We start from the raw sequence: 19,744 nt of genomic DNA, 5'->3' as shown, positions 1-19,744 counted from the left end.
GTGGACTCTGCAGTCTGGAAAAGAGATTTGCAATATCAGGAGTGACTGGGAGGATTAACTGAGTGTCTGCTCTGATCCAGGTGCTGGAGAGCACGCAATGAAGTTGTCAGAAGCAAGTTCAAAACAAAACAGGCACCTCTGTTCTGTTAAATTGTCTGTGATTTGCAAATTGGCTTTTTTTGCTCTTGAGGCAGATGTTTGCTGTGTAGGTCTTACCCCTCACTGAGTATTTTTGCTTTACAGGGTGTGATTTGCAGGCTCCTTGTTGACTTCTAAGCTCATTCAATTTATATTCCATGTCCAAATGGATGCAATATTAACTGGAGTGTCAGATTTTACAGCTGGGAAGGGCTGCAGGTTAAGAAGTGTCAGGGTGGATCCATGAACTGTCTGTGACAATTTGAAGATGCCTTGTGCAGACCTTGAAAAATTGCCATGTCAGCCCTGTTGTTTAATACTTCCTATTTTTGGCTGGCTGTGCCTTGGGCAGAAGAGAGCTGTGAATTGGGTGATGATCCTGCAGCAGGAGCAGTGTTAGTACTGGGCTGTTGGCCAGAAGGTTTTACCCTAAAGAAAAGAGCTAAGCTGGGGCTGTTTCACAGAGCAGACAAGACACTCATGTGCATAAGGGAGTTTTTTTGGAAAAACACTGCGGTCAGAGAGGGGATTTGAGCTGGGGCAGAAAGAAGGAACCCAAACCCACAAAAATCCATTTATTGGTTCAGTTCCTGCTTAATTTGAAGCTTTGTGCCCTGACCCGCGTCTCTGACATACCTGAAGCAATTTGAGGCATTTTTTAATGTCATATTCATCATTTAAAGCCTCTTAATCCTAGGGAACTTTTCCTCAAAAGAAGAGAAAAACAACAAGCCACCATATTTGTCAGACTCTTCACTTTTCATGGATTTCAGCAGAGTCTTCCTCAGCCCATATTTTTTGGGGTGGCTTGGGATCCTGTATTCTCCAGGGTGCTGCTGATGGCAGCTGCCCAGGCCCTTCCATTGCAGGTTCTGGGGTGATTATGTGGTTTTTTTTGGTGTCATGACCTGCCCAGTGCTGGTTTGGGGACAGCCACAGCATCCAGCTGGGATTGAGGGCACCCAGTTTCTCCTGGCACAGGAGCTCTGGAGCCCCTGCAGACCCCACCTGGGGCAGCCTCCCTGCTCTCTCCCTGATTTCTGACTTTCTCTCCTTGTTTCCCCCACGTGCCAGAACAGTGCCCAGACCCATAGCCATGTTTGTGCTGCCTTTGGGAGGGGCTGGGATGATTCCCAGACAGGAGTCCCACACAGCTGCTGGGTTTAGTTATAACAAGGACAGGCCCTTGTTTTCTGCTGTAGCTCTGCTTGATTTTTAGGTAATTTAGATAAAAAAGCCACCATTAATGCTCAGAGCTTTGATTGTCAAGTGAGCTGCTGGAAAGAAAGCAGATTTGGTAATATCTGTGTGACAGGAATGCTGAAGGATTTGCCATCTCCAGCTTCCTTTGGAAAGGACAGAGCCCTGGGAGCTCATGGAATCATTTCCCCCTCTCTCAACGAGGCCACGTTCAGTGACATCCAATGAAAAATATCAGAACCATTTCCAGCAGTCACTGCTGGCTCCTGGGTGCCAGGCAGGAGGAAATCCATCCAGTGAACATTCCTGGCAGGGAAGGAGGCAGCAGGGGAAGCAGGTTGCAGAGTGCTGGCCCCCAATGTGGTTGTTATTATGTTTTATGTGGTACTGAGGGGTAATGGGGACCAGATGGCAGCGTGGATGGAAAAGCTCATTGCTCCCCTGCAGTGCTCACCCCTGCTCCGGCCTGAGGAATTCCAGCATTCCATCAGCCAGAACCTGATTGGGAACAGATGGGGCTGGGGTCCTGCCATGGGATCACAGAGCTGGGGAGGCTCAGGAGAGCTCTGCTGGCTCACAGCAAACAGGAGCTGGCATTCCATCCCAAACACATCCCAAAGGCGTGAGGGAGGAGTGGGGATGGCAGTGCCACCACTCAGGATGACCTTGGTGCTCCTAGTGTCAGACCATGGAGAAATTCCCAGAACTACAGGCAGAGTGCTGGGAATGCAACCAGCTCTTCCCTGGATGTCCTCACACACATCCTGGGAGCTCCATCCTGCTCTGGGAGCTCCATCCTGCTCTGGGAGCTCCATCCTGCCCTGGGAGCTCCATCCTGTCCTGGAGCTCCATCCTGCCCTGGGAGCTCCATCCTGTCCTGGAGCTCCATCCTGCCCTGGGAGCTCCATCCTGTCCTGGAGCTCCATCCTGCCCTGGCAGCTCCATCCTGTCCTGGAGCTCCATCCTGCCCTGGGAGCTCCATCCTGCCCTGGCAGCTCCATCCTGTCCTGGAGCTCCATCCTGCCCTGGGAGCTCCATCCTGCCCTGGAGGCTCCATCCTGCCCTGGGAGCAGACCTGGGAGCAGATCTGGGGACAGGCTGCTCTCCAGGTGAGCTTTACCTGGCACCTGGGACACTCCTGTGCATGGTGACATCAACCAGAGGACTTGGATGGGGCTTGGAACAGCCTGGTCTAGGGGAAGGAAGATGGGATAGAACAGGATGAGCTTTCAGGCCCTTCCAACCCAGTCTGTGATTCTGGGATGGTTTTGTGGCTCCTGAGCTTCTGGATTTGCTCCTTGGATGTGGAGTCTATGCTCAGTTTGTTGTTGGTGCCCACCCCCATTACAGCCCTGCCTTCTCTTAGTGTTGGTGTAATTCACTGGAGGTGAAACCTTGGGACTGAGTTATGCCCTGCACACAAAGTTAGTAGTGTTAAAAACAATATAAAGCAGCATTTCTTGAAGCTGCTGGCTTTAAAAATTGCCCTCTCCTCCTATAAACGTATTTATTGCTTGCATACTTTTTGCAATCCAAACTGAAGAGGTCAGGCAAAGGAAAACGAGGAAGCTGAAAAAGCTTAAACCCAAAATTTTTAAAGTTGCATCCATTTCTTATTGGTTCCATGTTTATGTGTGGGTTTGAATCTGTTTAGGAATTTTATGAGCATACTTTTACTCCTATTAGCAGATTTCATTTAATAGTAAAGGATTACCAACGTAAATCAAATAATGCATTAATTGTTCCCAGAGCCAGTGGCTCTGTACCCTCCTGGTTCAGCCCAGCATGTGAGGCTGGAATAGGTAACAATTAACAGCTCTACTGACATTCTTCTGGTTATATTCTGTTCCTTCTCCCCAGACACCGCCACTGGGTTGTGAACTTGAAAATTGCAACATACATTCCCTTGTTTCCTGTAGGAATAACAAGTTGTTGCTTATTCCCTTGGTGGAAGGCAGAGACTAGCCAAGAGCTGGGCTGAGAAATGTTCCTTGGCTGGAGGAACCTTTCCTTGGGGTCTAGGTCAGTCTTCTGGGGCATTTGGTGGCTGTGTGGGGTGGGTTTGTGTCCTGTGCTGCTCTTCATATGTTCTCATGTTTTAAAATCCTTTTCTTGTGGTGCTTGGACTCTCCTGCCAGGCTGAGGAAGGAGGAGAATGAAAACAGGTAATGAAAGGACAGCAGAAAATGGTTTTAAACTGCCAGAGGGCAGGGCTGGATGGGATATTGGGAAGGAATTGTTCCCTGGGAGGCTGGGCAGGCCCTGGAATAGAATTCCCAGAGCAGCTGGGGCTGCCCCTGGATCCCTGGCAGCGTCCAAGGCCAGGTTGGACATTGGGGCTGGGAACAGCCTGGGACAGTGGGAGGTGTCCCTGCCATGGCAGGGATGAAATGAGATGATCTTTAAGGTCCCTTCCAACCCAAGGCACTCCACAATTCCATGGCTCTGCTGACCTTGATATTCCCTGTTATTCCCCGTTAGAGATGGAACCTGGTGGTTCGTGGCAAGAAGATGCACGTAGCACTCAAACAGAGCAGAGCAGCCCTGAGTCACGGCTCAGCTCATTCCAGAGGCTGGGAGATTGTCTGGGAAGGAGCTTTCTGCAGTGGGGAGTGACAAACGAGTGCTTCAATTGTCCAGGAACTTTGTGCTCAGCCAGCGAGGGCTCTGGTCTGGAGCTGCCGTGGATTTTGGCACATGTGCTCCTCAGTGTCACCAACAAAACCTTGCCAAGCACTTTCTCAGGAGCTCCTGTTTCTCCATAAATCCTTTTCCATTTTTTTTTTTTTTTGGCCTGCAGCATTCAGGAATGTCCTTCCCATCCCTTAAACACGATCTTACCTGGGTGCCTTTCCTCGGGGAGCTGCAGCCCTGCCCCTCCTGCTCCCAGTTTTTTTGTCAATCCAGATGTTTGTAACTGCAGGAGTAAAGGCTGTGTTCCAGGGAAGAGGAAGGACAAACTGCCTGCTCCTCTTCCTCTTGTGGTTTAGGGTCAATTTTAGCTAAGAGTCATCTCCCATCTTGAAACATCAGCTTTTTTCAGACACATGGCTCAAGGCCAAGCCTGGATTTCTGCTTGAGTGCATCAGTGAAGGTTTTTTTTAGCATCTGTGAGGGGTCTGCAGTTTGGAAGAGCATCTGTCAACAGCCTCCTTGGAAATGTCATTGTGTGCTCTCCTGTGCCCCAGGATTCAGGATGGCTCTCATTAACCCTTTTGGCTCCCCAAACTCCTCTGTTATAGTGAACATGAGCACTGGCAGGTCTGGGTAAGAACCAATAGGTTTGGTTAATTAAACTCAAGTTTTCCCCCATAGCCAGGAATCCAAGTGTGTGGGTTTTATGCCACTAATCCAAGAGAAGTGGATTTATGCCCTGTTTTTTCCTGCTGGGGTGTGTTGCTCGTGGGCCAGCCATGCAGGGATGTGACTCAGCCTCTTGCTGTCCTGGTGAATCACCGTGGGGAGAAGGGGGAAGGAATGAAATGCTCAAAGGAAATCTCCTAACTGGAAAAATGAGTTGTGACTTTTGAGAAAACGTGACTAAGATAAGATGGTTTCTGGATCTCCTGACAAGCAGAGGCTGAGAGCAGAGGCAGCCTGTGTGTCCAACAACAACTTGAAATGATTGCTTTTAACACGTGCCATCTAATCAAGATGTCAGTGCATAGGAGGGAAATGTAATAAATTCAGTATTTCATGTAAAAGTGGGATACGTGAGGAAGGAGTTTACCAGAGGTACCAAAGAATGCATTGCCAGAAGCAAGTGTCAGTGGTCAGATTGTCACTGAAAATGCAGAAAATCTAAAAGTGGGATGCTGGAATCTGCCAGAAATGCTACAGAGAGGCCAGATGGCTGTGAGGCTGGGAGCAAACCCTCCAGAAGTTAGCAAGGAGAAATCATTTTATCATCCTTTGACAAAGCTGTTTGGGTTTGCTGAGGAAATGGTTTCACATGGGCAGAGGGCAGGGACGGGTGGGATATTGAAATTCCGAGGTCAGATGGGATTTTGGGAAGGAATTGTTCCCTGGGAGGCTGGGCAGGCCCTGGAATAGAATTCCCAGAGCAGCTGGGGCTGCCCCTGGATCCCTGGCAGTGCCCAAGGCCAGGCTGGACATTGGGGTTGGGAACAGCCTGGGACAGTGGGAGGTGTCCCTGCCATGGCAGGGGTGGGTTGGGATAGGATTTTAGGTCTTTCCAACCCAAACCATTATCTGTAATATTTAGCAAAAGCAGAATTGTGCATCTCAAGGGCTCCATTTCCAGTTAAAACCATCGCCTCAGCAGGGATCCCACAAGTGTCAGCCCCACATGGCTGGGGCCTGATAGGGCAGGGGTTTTCCAGCAATTAAAATAAGGCTAAGGGACACACAGCTTTGATGGATCTGATGGTTTGATATCCCCAACACAGGAGAAAGCACAAAGACTTTGAACAGCCAGGCTGGGCTGTGCTGCCCCTCCTGCATTTGCCAGGGAAGGGTAAGAGCTGAAGCACTGAATACTGAATTTCTCTCCTTCTTTTAGGGTGCCCTGCTGAACTGCAGGAGTGTCCCGAATCCTCAGTGGAATGTTTTCCCACAGGGGCACCGAGCTTTCTCTCTGGTTTGTGGATGATTTTAATATCCCATGTATTTCTTTGCAGACACTGTTCAAAGCTGTGTGGCAAAGCTGTTCTTCAGCTGTCCCCTGAAGGGCCACTACTGCCTGTACAGCAAATGCAGTTTCACCCTGGTGAGCCAGCAGCCTCCTCTCTGGATCCACATCATGTTCCTGTTCCAGCAGGTGAGGGCCACACAAACCAGGGCCACCTCTGGGCACCTGGACAAGAATTTTAATGGTTAAACTCATTAAATACACCTCTAGCTCACAGTCATTTGTGACTCTTGTGATCCCTCAGAAACTTGCTCCGCTGGGCTGAAGTTATTTTGTGTTTTATATCTTTTTATATTTCTGTTAAATACCCCAAATTCAAACTGGCTGGGGAGATTGCAAAGTCTGGGGATGAAAAAGTGGGACCAAAACCACGTTGTTCTTATTCAGGCAAAACTTCCTGCAAGTCCCAGGTACCTTGGAAGCAGCCAGGAGTTGGCAGTGGATTTTAGGGGAGCAGCAGGAGGAAGCTGGAGGGACAGAACCCAACTGCAGAGGTTTGGACTGAGCAGAATTTGTCAATCTGCTCAGTGCTGTTCTACCACCGTCCAAGTGATTTTCCTGTGTTTAATGTTGCTTCCAAGCACAGCCCAGTATTTGGATGTGTGCAGAATTTCCTAGCAGGTTATGAATAGTGTGAAACTAAAAGAGAGCCCTACATTCACACTTCGAGATGAAACAGATGGGGTTTGAGTTAAAATACAATGTGCAGTTTCTTAACAGGCACAGAGCCTTTCACTGCAGTTCATCCCATCCTAAGGCAGCCTTGGAAACACCCAGGATTTATCCAAAATGTAGCACAGTGAGGGATGCCTGGGATGGAACAGCCTGAATTGCTCTGCCCTGTGTGTTTTCCTAGAAATAAACACTTTTCAAGAACACTGGTCAGTTAATTTAAAAAATATTAACGGAGAGTTCTACCATGTTTCAAAACTCTTGGATAAAAATTGAGAACTGATTAGTGCAGGAGAGCAGGATTAGGCTGGATGAGTTTGCTCAGAAAGAGGAGACAGAAAGTCCATCCAGGAATCCCACATTTGAAGGACATTGCCCATGTTGTGAAATCATACATTGGTAGTATGGAAAATCAGGTTTGTTTGTGCACTCTTATCTTGGCTCCTGCATTTAAATGCATTCTTTAATTAAAAGATCATGGGGAAGATACAGGAGAGGCACAAACGTTCTCCCAGCCACAGTGCTCATGCACCACTGGCTTTGTGAGACTTGATGCAACAAACTTGATGCTGTTGAAATACCAGGATCATTCCTGGTGCTGGGAGGTTGGATCCTCACTGTCCTTTGGCTCAGGGAGCTCTGGGGGTGACAACACCCACCCCAACAAGGGATCCTCCTGTCCTGAGAGTGTTCAGCTGTTGGATCCCAGAAATCTGGGATTTTTGAGCTTTCTGTGCTTTCTGACACTGACCCCCAGGAGAACACTGCTTTGGACCTGAGGCCTTGGAGAAATTTGGAGTTAAAATCACTGGTGTGTAGTTGAATAGAAATGTGTGATTTCAGATGATGAAGGGTTTGGAATTTGGGGTTTTTATAATATATATGTAAAATATATTTATTTTTTATGTATTTGGGCTTTTTATAATAATAGGTATGAGACAAACTGAAAGATTTTGGATATTGTTTCTTTCTGTGTTCTTCCTTCATGGTTTCAGGTAGTTTTTGGTTGGACAGTCGGTGCTGCACTGCAAGTCACAGGAGTTTGGTTATTGGATCAGAAGTATAAATAATATTTGTGTTAATTCCCTATTTTGGATCAGAAGTATAAATAATATTTGTGTTAATTCCCTATTGGACTGTTTAACTTTAAAAGACCTTATAACTAGCTAAGTTCATCTCCATTTTGCTCACTTTAAGCTGGAAGTGTTGCAGAACTCTCTGTACTTTAGATAAGATTTAACAAACAACCAAGCCCGAACATGAAAAAATTCATCTCCTTCAAGTTTTTAATCATAACTCTAAGTAAAAACAAACAAAACAAAAAAATTCAAACAAACAGCCTACAAACAAACCACTAATTAAGTAGTACACATACCACCTTTACATTCAGCTGAAAACTCTGCACTCTGTGTTGAGAATGTCCCGTGGAGTTTTCCCTCCTGGATTTCATCCTGCTCCCTGCCCAGTGCACCCACAAACCCTGCTCCTGCTGCTCCAGCACCGAGACCTGCAGGAGCTCCAAGCAAACACACTGTCTTGGAGTGATTTTATAATACTTTATCAATAATATTTGTATTAGCCAGGCTGCGACCCACAGAAGGAACTCTTCTGAATTTGTCATCTCTTCAAAGCAACAAAAGGTTTTGTTGCTTAGTATTGTTCATTTTTAGTGCTAAAAAAAAAGCTCTTTGCCTGTTAAATAAATGGGGTTTTTTTCCACTTCTCTCCTAGGAAATATTTCCCAGAACCAGCTGGGGTGGGGCTGCTTGAATCTGTTTCCTAAAGGGGCCCCATTCAGAGTTTTTCTCCCAAATTTGCCCTAAACCAGGACACACACACAGCCCTGCAGGGGTGTGAAGCACCTCCTCTCTCTGGCTGGAAATGCCAGGTGTGTTCCAGGGGGATGCACCTTGCCCAGGGCTCTGTGTGACTGCTGATTCGGTGATAAATTAACATAATTAACATTTCAGTGCAGAACCCTGCAGTGGACATTGCAGGGCAATCCTCTGTGAGCCACAGACCTCGGAGACTGTGGGATGTGCAACAAGCTTCAAAACCCCCAAGAGAAATGAGATATTTGATGCTGTGTCTGATTGTGAGCCTGTTGATCCACCGGAATTCCCTACGGAGAGCTGGGCTAACCCCTGGGAATCCTCATGGCTGTGAGGACAAGATGCTCTTTGGCAATGGCTGAGTGAAAAAAACTCCTGAAATCATTTTCAACCTTTTCTTCAGAGCCTGTTTGCAGAACCTTTGTCCATACAAAGCAGCTCAGTGCAAGTCCTCAAGGCCCTGTGGGAGCAGACCCAGCTCAAGGGGATGCACAGCTTTGAGACTGCCATGATCCAGTCCACCTTCCCACACCAGAAGGTAAGGGCTTGCTTTCCTCACAAATGGGAAGAGCAGGAGTTTGCCCTGCATTTTGGGGCTTTTGCAACAACCCCAGAGGGCCAGAGGGTTCCAGGGGTGTTTTGTGCTGTGCTTTGGAAGGTCCCCAGGCTCGTTCTGCACCCCTCCACGCGAACTGATGCATGGCATGGAAAGCAGGGATGCTGCACATGGGGCTTTTCCTGCTCAGACTCGAGCTCTAGACTCAGCTTAGCTGCTGCTGGGGGGTGTTGGACAGCCCCTGCAAGTTCACCCAGCTAAACACAGCCCTGGGTTTTATGGAGTTGTTTGTCTGCACATGTGCCATTAGTTACCCCCATCCCTTGAAGGGATCACAGCCCAAAGCTCTTTTCTGTCTCCAGGATTTCAGTGACTGCCCTTTCCAAGCTATTAATCAGCTGCTTGGAAAAGGCCACTGTAGGATTGGAAAACAAATATCTATTTATCCCTGAGCATCTCCATCCAGCTCAGCTGGATGAAATAAGTTGTCAAACATGATTTTAAAACACTCTCTCTCTCAGAATATTGTGAGCATGAAGATGTCTGGTGGAATAAGATTACGTTACCAAGGCTATGGCTGATTTAAAACCAGAATTTTGTTAGGAACACCTTCTGAGCTCCCAGGACAATGTGGCAAAGAAGTGGGAACTCCTGCTGGGGCTCAGAGGACTGGGGGACCCCCATATCTGAGAGCAGCTTTTGGGGCCAGTTTTACTCACACAGAGGAGCTGTGCTAAGGATTTGAGCTGTTGAATCCAGGACTGGCTCATCCAGAGGCTTTAGAGCAGTTTAACCTGAGCCCCTGCCAAGCTGCACTCGCCCAAAGCCAGGGCTGGTGCAGCGGGGAGAGTTTGGGGGAATAAAGAGCTCAGGGCAGAGTCGGATGTGGGGCAGCAGGCACACAGAGCCTGCAGACACCCCAGCTAATGGCATCAGGTGCAGGGCTTGCACAAGCCTGGCAGACCTCAGGTGCACGAGCCCAGCCTGTTTTGGGAACTTTCATCACTCCATGACTGCATCTCAGAGCTCCCAAAGCAGCAGAGTTGGGAAGGGATTCCCTGCTCCCTGCTCGGGCTGTGAGTGCCCAGCAGCCCCAGGACAGAGCCCTGAGGACAGAGGCACAGCTGGAACACATCTGACCGCTCTGACACTGCAGGGGCCACTCCTGGGCTCTGCTGTTTGCTGCTGGATTTACTTTCTGTTTTGGTTATTAATTAACGCAGACCCAGGGTTTGTTCTGGTTGCGTTTACTGCTAAGAGCCTGAGTTTGTCTCCAATGCAATTTCCATTCAGTTTTCTGGGAAAGAGGACTAGAACTGCCGTAAAAGTTTTCTTTGGCTTTTGCATTTCCAAAAAAAATCTGCCTGGAACATTGCCTAGTCCTTACTTTCCTCAGCTTTTGTCATAATTGGAATTTGTCATCCCAGAAGTTTTTCCCATTGCTAACAGGACTTCAGAGATTTTGAATTACTGGACAAAATTATTATATTTGTTAATGTTATTCCTCTGCCAGTAGTCCAGGAAGTAAAATTCTGAGGCTGTGGTTGCTTCATTAAGCACAGCACTTTTATTTTTCAATGGCTTGAAATGTGTTGATGCAAATGCAGCATCAACACTGTCTGCTATATTTGAGACAGTGTTTCATGCATTGTGTTCTAGCAGAGTCCGAAATGCTTTATCAGGGATGGATGGGACATTGGGAAGGAACTCCTGGCTGGGAGGGTGCCCAGAGCAGCTGTGGCTGCCCCTGGATCCCTGGAAGTGTACAAGGCCAGGCTGGACATTGGGGCTTGGAGCACCTTGGGATAGTGGAAGGTGATAGTTTGTTTTTTTTTTCCCAGTAAGGATTCTAAAGCAATTTTCAACCCTGGAGAGTAATGTATGACATCAATACTTCACTGCAGATGAATTCTGAGAAATCCCTTTGGATGTGCAGCACCGTGGAGATCCCTGGAGCTGCAGGGAGTACCTGGCTCACCCAGAGCACGCTGGGTTTCACTGGGCAGCCTCTCCATGCCACACAAAACATTCATTTATTTATTTATTCAGGAGCAAAGCACTTCCAGATGAGGATCCTCCCAGGTTTCCTGGGGCTCTCCACAGCTCTTTACCAAGGTCCTGTTTGTGCCCAGCTCAGGGAAAGCTGGGCTCAGCTGGGCTCAGCTGTCCTGGCTCCTGTGCAGTGGCAGCACTGGGATGGTGACTGCTTCACAAGCCCCATGTGATGCCCTCAGAGGTCCCTTTGTTGCTCAGCCTTGCAAGAGCAGAATTAACATTTTTAAGCTGTGGATCTCTCAGTTCTCCCCTTTCCTGTTGGTTCATGTGGCAGGAGGAAGGGCCACGTTGGATTCACTGAGGTTTTCAAGGGGATGAAGTGAATCTCTCCTCTCCAATTAGGCTTTTCCCTCCTGAAATAAGTGGCTCCTTGCAGATTATTTCAAGCATGCTGGAGTGCGGAGCGGAACAGGCAGATGTCCGCACTGATATTTCAGTGGGATTTGCTCTCTCTTTCAGGCTGGACTTCCCTCATGACAGCCACCACCAGATTTTTTTTCACGGGATGGGGAAGCTCCCAGGCTTTCTGTGCAGCCTCATCCCAGTGTGCAGAATGTCCCGCTCAGCCCATGGCCTGCAGTGCCATTGCTGTGCCCCTCTTGTGTCCCCCGAGGTGCCAGAGCAGGAGCTGGGGGCAGGACAAGGCACTGACCGTGCTCTGCTCCCTGTCCTGCCCTCCAGCCTGTCTGGAAAAGCTGCATCTGCATCCCTTCACACCTCTGCAGTGGGATGGGCTAAGAGCCCTGGCAGGGGATGGTTCCATGTGTTCCTTGGACTGCGGGATGGTGCTGCAGCTCTCTGAGACCCCACACCAATAACAGGAGGGTTTCTGAGGGCTGGCAGTGCCCTCCGTGTTGGCAGTGAGGGTTGGCTTCTGTTACTTAACCCCAAGGTTTGTTTGGGTGTGAGATCACAGTCTGGTTTTAAATTAAATCACGGGCTTTAAAACACACTGGATTATGCAGTGGCCTGGATTAGCTCACAGTGAGCTCCCTCTGCCTTTTCCCCTGCAGTGTTCTGTCTGCTCCTCTAGGCAAGCCGGGTGTTCATTTGTGGGTGCACTGTCCCCCTGCCCTGGCTCGTCCCTCCTGCTCTGGTGGGGACCCAGGGGACAGCAGGGAGTGCCCAGCACTGCAGGGACCCTTCAAAACATCCCCGAGAAGGGGATGGGGTAAGGAAACCATGGAAACATTTAGGTTGGAAAAGCCCTCTCAGATCAGAGGTCCAACCATCCCCAGCACTACCAAGGCCACCACTGACCCGTGTCCCCAGGTGCCACATCCACCCAGCTTTTAAATCCCCCCTGTGACTCCACCACTGCCCTGGGCAAGCCTTTCCATGAAGAAATTTTCCCAATCTGAACATCCCCTGGCAGAACCTGGAGCCATTTCCCCTTGTGCTATCATTTATTACTTGGGAGCAGATCCCAAATCCCCCCCGGCTGTCCCCTCCTGTCAGGGAGCTGTGCAGAGCCACCAGGTCCCCCCTGATCCCCCTTTTCTCCAGGCTGATTCCCTTTCCCAGCTCCCTCAGAGATGAGTCTCTCCTCATCGCACTCGTGTTCCAAGCTGGTTCAGAAGCTGGAAAATAAACTTGACTGCTGGCAGCAGCATGAAACAGGAAAAATAAATCCCAGACCATCCCCAGCCTCCCACAGCCTAATCCATGATTTCTGGCTCAGCTGCTGGTCCTGGCCCCTTGTCCCTGTGTGTCCCTCTGGATGTGGGGTCCCACGCAGGTGGCTGAGCTGTTGTTCTTCACCTGCTGAGTTTGGTTTCTCTCCTCCCATCCCAGGACCTGGAGAAGGTTCAGATGCACCTGGAAGAAGTGAGGTTCTTTGATTTATTTGGCTACAGCGAGGAGGCAGGAGCCTGGCAGTGCTTCATGTGCAACAACCCTGAGAAGGCAACAGGTACACAGAGGTCCTGGCCCTGCCTCTGCTGGGCTGGAGTGGGTGCAGTGAAGCTCACTGGTCGTGCTGGGTGTGTGGTCATGGTGGGGAAAGGGGAAAAGGCTAAACCAAACTCCCCAGTGGCTATTTTAATTGGAATTCTCCGTTAAACTCGTCTTTGGTGACAGAGTCAGCCCCAAAGCTGGTTTGGTGTGTGCTTAGAGGGACACAACCCCAAATCTGCACCACCACTGACCCCTGGCAGTGGGAGGGCTCTGCACCCCTCCTCCAGTGTCCTGATAAAGGATTGCATCTCCTGGAGCACATCCCAGGTCCTCTGGAGCCCGCCCAGGTGCCACAAGTCAGGGGACATTGGCACAGAAACAACACCTGGTTCCTGCTTTCTTCACTCTCAGAATTATTTGCTTTAATATCATTTACTCCACAGTGCACATCTCCTTAGGGACATGGTGATTAAGTCCTAAAAAGGCATAATATTTCAGCTGTATTGGAAAAGAGGGTGAGTGGAAATTAGGAAAAAACAGCCTTTTTCCCAGGTATAATCTCCTGGTGCCCTGCTTTTGAAGTTTTCTGGCACTCAGCAGTGCCCTGACAGGCAGAGGAATGTCTTGTTCTTAGATGCTTTCTGCCACTCCATGAAAGTCTGACCAATCCTGGCCAAGAGTTTTGACTATTTTGGCCAAGTGTTTGAATAATTGGCTGTTTCAGAGATTTCTTTTAACAATGAGTGTCTCTTCAGACTGCATGAACCCCGAATTTAGGAAGTCTGGCAGGAGTGGCCCAGCTGCTGCTGCAGGCCAGGCTGCCCCTGCTCATTCCATGGGTGTTTGAGCATCCTCTCCTTCCCCAGCTCCCCTGGGACTGCAAGACCAGGAAAGAAATCCTGCTCTGAATTAAAACTTCATCTCCACAGTGCCCTCAGTGTGGTTTCCCCATCGCATCAGGGATGTTGAGCTATGAGGAAAACGAGCCTCTTGCTTAAAATGTCAAAGCTTAATGAAGTAACTTTGGTCTGAATTTCCAAAGACATTTAACCAGTCCAGCCTTGCTTCGCTCCTGCTCTGCTGGCTGTAATTGTCCTTTACATGAGCAGTTGCTCTCTTCGTCTCAGTTTAAAAGAATTTTTGTAAGAAAAGCTCATTGTGAGTATCACCATTTGCTTCTGAGCTCCAGAGGACTTTACAAAACCAAGAAAATAAATTCCTGTGAATTCATGTGGAAGCTGAGCAAAGGAATGTGGAAGAGGGAGCTCAGTGGAATAAAAATTTGCGGGGAGTGACAACTCCACCTTTGTATTGGTGCTGCAGAGCTGTGGCAGCTGGGGAGGGTTGTGGCAGAGTGGGAGACCCTGCAGAGTCTCTCTGGGTTTGTAGGATCTGACACAAGAAAGGATTTGGAGCTCTCCTTGGATTGGTAAGGGATTTAAAGGCTGTGAAACATTTTTTTATTTTCATTCCAGAGCGGGAAAGACCATTTGAAATCTGAAATACTTTTGACAGGCAAGAAAGCAATTTCTCCCTCTCAGCAATGCTGTTTAGCAACCAAATTCCTGTAGAAGAAGGAATTTACAGGCAAATTTTTTATTCTATTATTGTCAGCTGGGTTTGGTTCATGTGGGGTTTTGTTGCATTTTTGGATGCCGTGTTGCAAGATGCCATTTATCCTCCAGACTTGGGCAAACACTGCCTTAAAGCCCTGGCCTTGCCTCGGGATGGAATTCCCAGAGCAGCTGTGGCTGCCCCTGGAATCCTGGAATTGTCCAAGGCCAGGTTGGACACTGGGGTTTGGAGCAGCCTGGGATGGTGGGAGGTGTCCCTGCCATGGCAGAGGTGGGGTGAGGTGATATTTAAAATCCTTTTCAGCCCAAACCATTCCATGTTTCTGTGACCAGTGATTCCTGTTTGGCTGTAGCTGGGAGGGATTTTGGAGCTGGAAGCTGGTCCTGTGTGGAGCCAGCTAAGCTGAAGCAATGTGGTTGATGCACCCACAGTGACAATTAGAGAAAGTTTGACTCCTTCTCATTCATTCCTCTGCTTCCAAAGCATCTCTTGTACAACCACTCTTTTCCAGAAGTGCTGTTAAATCCTCCTGGATTGGCTTTTCCTGCCACTGAGGAAGGAACACTCCCACAAAGCCTGCCCTGGGCTCAGAGGAGGAACAGCAGCTCCCACCATGGTGTGTTCCAGCCCTGGCCGTCCCAGCACAGCCACGAGGCTCCTGGAATGCTGGAAAATGAGAGGATTCCTCCTGTTAGGACAGGCTGGCTGCTGGGAGCCTCATTCCAACACAACCCCCTGTACTGAGAGTTTGGCTTCAGGAGCTCTTGCACAAAACATTCCTCAAAACCACTGCAGAGCCAGCAGGGAATTCCAGCTCACAAAGACATGGCAGGGATCCCTGGGGGCTGCAGAGGAGCCATGGGCAAGGATTCGGGATCTGGGGAAAAAAACTGAGGGTGTTTGCCAATTCCTCTGGAAAACTGCAGTTCCCAGGGAAAGCCGACACCGCATTAACTTGGGAATACTTTTATCCCCCTCCTGCAGTGCCAGCTATCCAGAGAAATAAGGGAGCCCAAAATCATAAAAAGTGGCATCCGGAGATGTGTTCCTTCCAGGTTTTCAGCAACACCCAACGTGGTGATTAATGGAAGAGAGTGAATCCATATTCCCCGAGGTTAATTGCATTTATCTGCCACACATTCCATTCTTTCAAGTTCATAGGGGTTTATTATCACTGAGATCATTCATGAATTCTTGCAGAGGATTTTATGTTTCATCAAATTCAAGATTTAAAGCTTTGGGTTTTTATCTGTCTCAAGTTCATCTTGGAAGAGTTTGGAGGGTTTTTAACTTTTTATTCAGTACCCAAACTACTTAGACCTGGATGTGCTGTAGTTCTGCAAAGAAAGCAGGATGGAAAATAGAAAATTCCAACAGCCGCATCAACGGGACCTCCTCAGGGTTAAACTGGAGTCAGGGTGTCTATATTAAGATGATTTAAGAAAAAATAGGTATTTCAAGACCTTTGGCTATTTCATGACCTTTTCAAACTGAAAGAGAAGAGATATAGATGGGATATTGGACAGGGATTGCTCCCTGTGAGTGAAAGCTTTCCCACCATGAGGATATCAAGCACTGGAACAGCTTGCCCAGAGATGATGTGGAGATTTTTCAAGTCCCACGTGGATAAATCCAGTCTGACCCCGTGGGTGACCCTGCTTGGAGCTGGAGGCTGGAGGAGAGACCCCTCGAGCTCTCTTCCAGCTGAGTTATTCTGGGATTCTGTGAACCCAACCGCAAGGAAAATAAGCAGAAGGGCTTAGAAAAATATTGGAAAAGAGCTTTATTCTTATCTTGCATGAATCTCTCTCTCCTAATCAGCCCCTCAGACACTCTGGCATCGGATTCATTACGGACACTTTGGAAGCTGCCATCAAACTCCCCCTGGGCTTCTTTGTGGATACACAGAAGTCCCCTGGTAGCATTGCCCAAAGCCACTGGCTCCTTCAACATTTCTTAGCAAATCCTGGGTTTGAAAGATCTTGGCCATAAAAATTCACTTTAGGCCAAAATTGCACATTCACTTCCCTTCTCGTGTTGTGCTCCTGCCCACAAACTATCTCAGTATCATCTGAGCCTTTTGTCCTTTACCCCTCCCAGCTTGGTTGAAGTGGGATTGAAGATGTTGCTGTGGAGCCAGGAGCCAGGCAGGGACCAACATTTAACAAAATTGCCAAGTTTTTAGTAAGGGGGACATTAAAAGGTGGTTCTGTCCCACTAAAGAGCTTTTGGGGAGAGGGTGCAGCCCCAAACCAGCCTCCTGGGAAATTTATCCCCTTTTGCAGTGACATCTGTACAGGGAGAAAGCAACCCTCTGCTTTCCCCTGTGCCATGCCAGACCAGGTGCTGTGATGGGTGCTGGCACAAAAATCTCCAGAAAAGTTGTGGGGTCAGGGCTGAAGTGGCTGAATGGAGCAGAGCACGGCTCTGGAAGCCACAGCTGCAGCTCCCCCCCAGCACTGAGGCTTTGCCAACCCCCTTTTTTCATTCATCCATCTCCTTCCAAGCACTCCCTGTCTGCAGAGACAGAAATATTTATGGTTTTTCCTGAGGAAATTGCACGAGTCCACACTGCACCCCCTGTCAGCCTCGCTGCCAAGGAAAACAACGCTGGGGGAAGGACACAGCCTTTACCTACAGCTGGTGCCTTGTCTTGGCCTTGGTTTGCCCTCTTCCAGACAGGGCCTGGGTACCCAAAAATCCATAAAGCCTTTGGCACTCCCTTGGGCTCCCTGCTCAGCTCCATCCTCAGCATCCTTTGGGCTCAGGAGCTGCAGATGGCAGTGATGGTGTTCAAGGAGAGCTGGATGGAGCTGGGGGTGGGAGAATGGCCCCTCTGACATGTGCTGGGATGGGCTCCAAGGCAAACATCCCTCCCCAAAAATGTCCCTTCTCAGCCTGCATGTGCCTTGCACTGCCCTCTGGTCTATCTGCTCCTCGGCGTCCTGGCTGTGGGTGTAAAGATGGAAGAGAAAGGGAAAAGAGACCCCTGGGAGATCTCAGGGCTTTAAACTGCCAGAGAGCAGGGTAAGCTGGATATTGGGAAAGAATCCTTCCCTAAGACGGTGGGGATGGAATTCCCAGAGGAGCTGTGGCTGTCCCTGGACCCCTGGCAGTGTCCAAGGCCAGAAATGGTTATTGCAGGGCTGAGGAACAACGAGGAGGAGTGTGGGGGAGAAGTTTGGGATGGCTGAGGGAATAGGAAAAGAGATGGAAGAGGGGTCTGAGCTGCCAGCTCCACCTGCTCTGCGTCCCCAGCAGGACATGGCTGAGGCTGAGCTGTCTGTGTGAAGTCAGAGCTGAGTGCTGGAGGCAGAGGAAGGCAGAACAACCTTCCTGCAGCACAGCACGAGCCTCCAGCTGGGGAGGAAGGAGGGCAGGACTAACCCTGGCTGTGTGCTCCCCTGCCAGGTGTGAACCAGGACGGGCAGCCCCTGATGGAGGGCAAGCTGAAGGAGAAGCAGGTGCGCTGGAAGTTCATCAAGAGGTGGAAAACGCGTTACTTCACCCTGGCTGGCAACCAGCTGCTGTTCCGCAGAGGCAAATCCGTGAGTGTCAGAGCAGGGGCTGCACTCCTCCTGTCCCTGGCTTAGAAATTACTCACCACAATCAACAAGGCAATTTATTAATTAGTGGATAAGTGACGGGCAAGCAGCGCTGGGGATGCGGGGGGTCTGTGCTCCACCAACACGTCCGTCCTAGCCCTGGACAGGGGACACCTCCCACCGTCCCAGGCTGCTCCAAGCCCTGTCCAAGCTGGCCTGGGACATTTCCGGGAGCCTCAGGTGTTAGTGGTGGGTGGCTCCTCACAGGTGACCTCTGCTCTGTCTCCGTGTTCCAGAAGGACGACCCCGACGAGAGCCCCATCGAGCTGAGCAAGGTGCAGAGCGTCAAAGTGGTGGCCAAGAAGCGGCGGGACCGGAGCTTGCCACGGGCCTTCGAGATCTTCACGGACAGCAGGAGCTACGTCCTCAAGGCCAGGGATGAGAAGAACGCCGAGGAGTGGCTGCAGTGCCTCAACGTGGCCGTGGCGCAGGCCCGCGAGCGCCAGAGCCGCGAGGCCACCACCTACCTGTAGCCCTGGGGCCACCAAACTGTGCCTGTGTGGGACCAGGGGACAACCATGAGGTCACACCAGCCCTGGGGCCACCAAACTCTACTTCTGTGGGACCAGGATGGCCACAAGGCCACTCCAGCCCTGCGGCCACCAAATTGTGCCTGTGTGGCACCACAATGTCACCTCAGCCCTGGGGCCACCAAACTGCACCTGTGTGGGACCAAGGGATGGCTACAACATCATTCCAACCCTGGGGCCACCAAACCGTGCTCGTGTGGCACCGTGGGACAACCACGAGGTCACCCCAGCCCTGGGGCCACCAATCTGTGCCTGTGTGGCACCTTGGGACAACCATGAGGCCACCCCAGCCCTGGGACCACCAAACCAGGCCTGTGGGACAACGACACCCCCAGTGCCACCGTGGGAACACGCCCTGGCACTGGGACACTGCCACATGCCCTGGGGACATCCAGGACTTTTCCTTCAGCCTGGAACCAGGGAATGTGGTCACAAACCCAACCCCGAGGTACACCAGGTCCGTGACACTGCCAGGAGAATTCCAGGAGTGAGGACTTCCTGCTCTCCTCAATCAACTTCATGTAAAAGTTAATTTTCTTTATTGAATCCAGGTGGAGTTTATCCTTTTATTGTTAATATGTGTCCATGCTACTGCTTTCAGGTTTAAATTGGGAAATTGGATTTTTTTTTTTTATGGCTGGAAAATAATTTTAAATATTTAACTGGTTGATTTTCCCTCTTTTTCCTGCTTTTGCTCTGCCTCGTAACTGAATGTAATTTTTTTTTTTCAATTTCTTCTTCATTCTGTAGCTTTTCAAAATTTCTGAAAATCTGGAAAATTCTCTATTTGATTGATTTTCTTTGCTACTTTCAAATTATTCAAAAGTGGAGGAAGTGCTGTAGAAGAGACTGAAAGGAAAAGAGGGGAGCAAAAACAAAGAATGAGAAGAAATGAGCTCAGAGATCATTCAAGACTGAGTAGAAATAAAATTTGAAATTTTTCAACCTAACAGAATGTATTTTTGGCAAAAAATGTTGCCAAAATTGCGGGAAAATGAGGAAAAAAAATGCTTTTTCTTGTAGCTTTCACTCAG

General features: G+C 49.4%; 1 protein-coding gene across 2 annotated transcripts in view; it reads left to right on the top strand.

Moving 5' to 3' along the window:
• VEPH1 (ventricular zone expressed PH domain containing 1) overlaps positions 1 to 18,653 on the top strand; it is a 50,076-nt gene extending 31,423 nt beyond the window's left edge. Inside the window, exons 9-13 of one of the 2 annotated variants that reach the window (XM_062499227.1) lie at positions 5,979 to 6,118; positions 8,897 to 9,031; positions 12,899 to 13,016; positions 17,987 to 18,123; positions 18,417 to 18,653. In XM_062499227.1, the coding sequence (XP_062355211.1) occupies positions 5,979 to 6,118; positions 8,897 to 9,031; positions 12,899 to 13,016; positions 17,987 to 18,123; positions 18,417 to 18,653 (767 nt within the window). The remainder of the gene's footprint in view (positions 1 to 5,978; positions 6,119 to 8,896; positions 9,032 to 12,898; positions 13,017 to 17,986; positions 18,124 to 18,416) is intronic. The other variant, XM_062499228.1, reaches the window with a different exon arrangement.
• Positions 18,654 to 19,744: the final 1,091 nt, after the last annotated feature.

Source organism: Cinclus cinclus, chromosome 10 (genome assembly GCF_963662255.1).
Source record: "Cinclus cinclus chromosome 10, bCinCin1.1, whole genome shotgun sequence".
NCBI classification, from domain to species: domain Eukaryota; kingdom Metazoa; phylum Chordata; class Aves; order Passeriformes; family Cinclidae; genus Cinclus; species Cinclus cinclus.
This window is presented reverse-complemented; position numbering and strand designations above follow the sequence as displayed.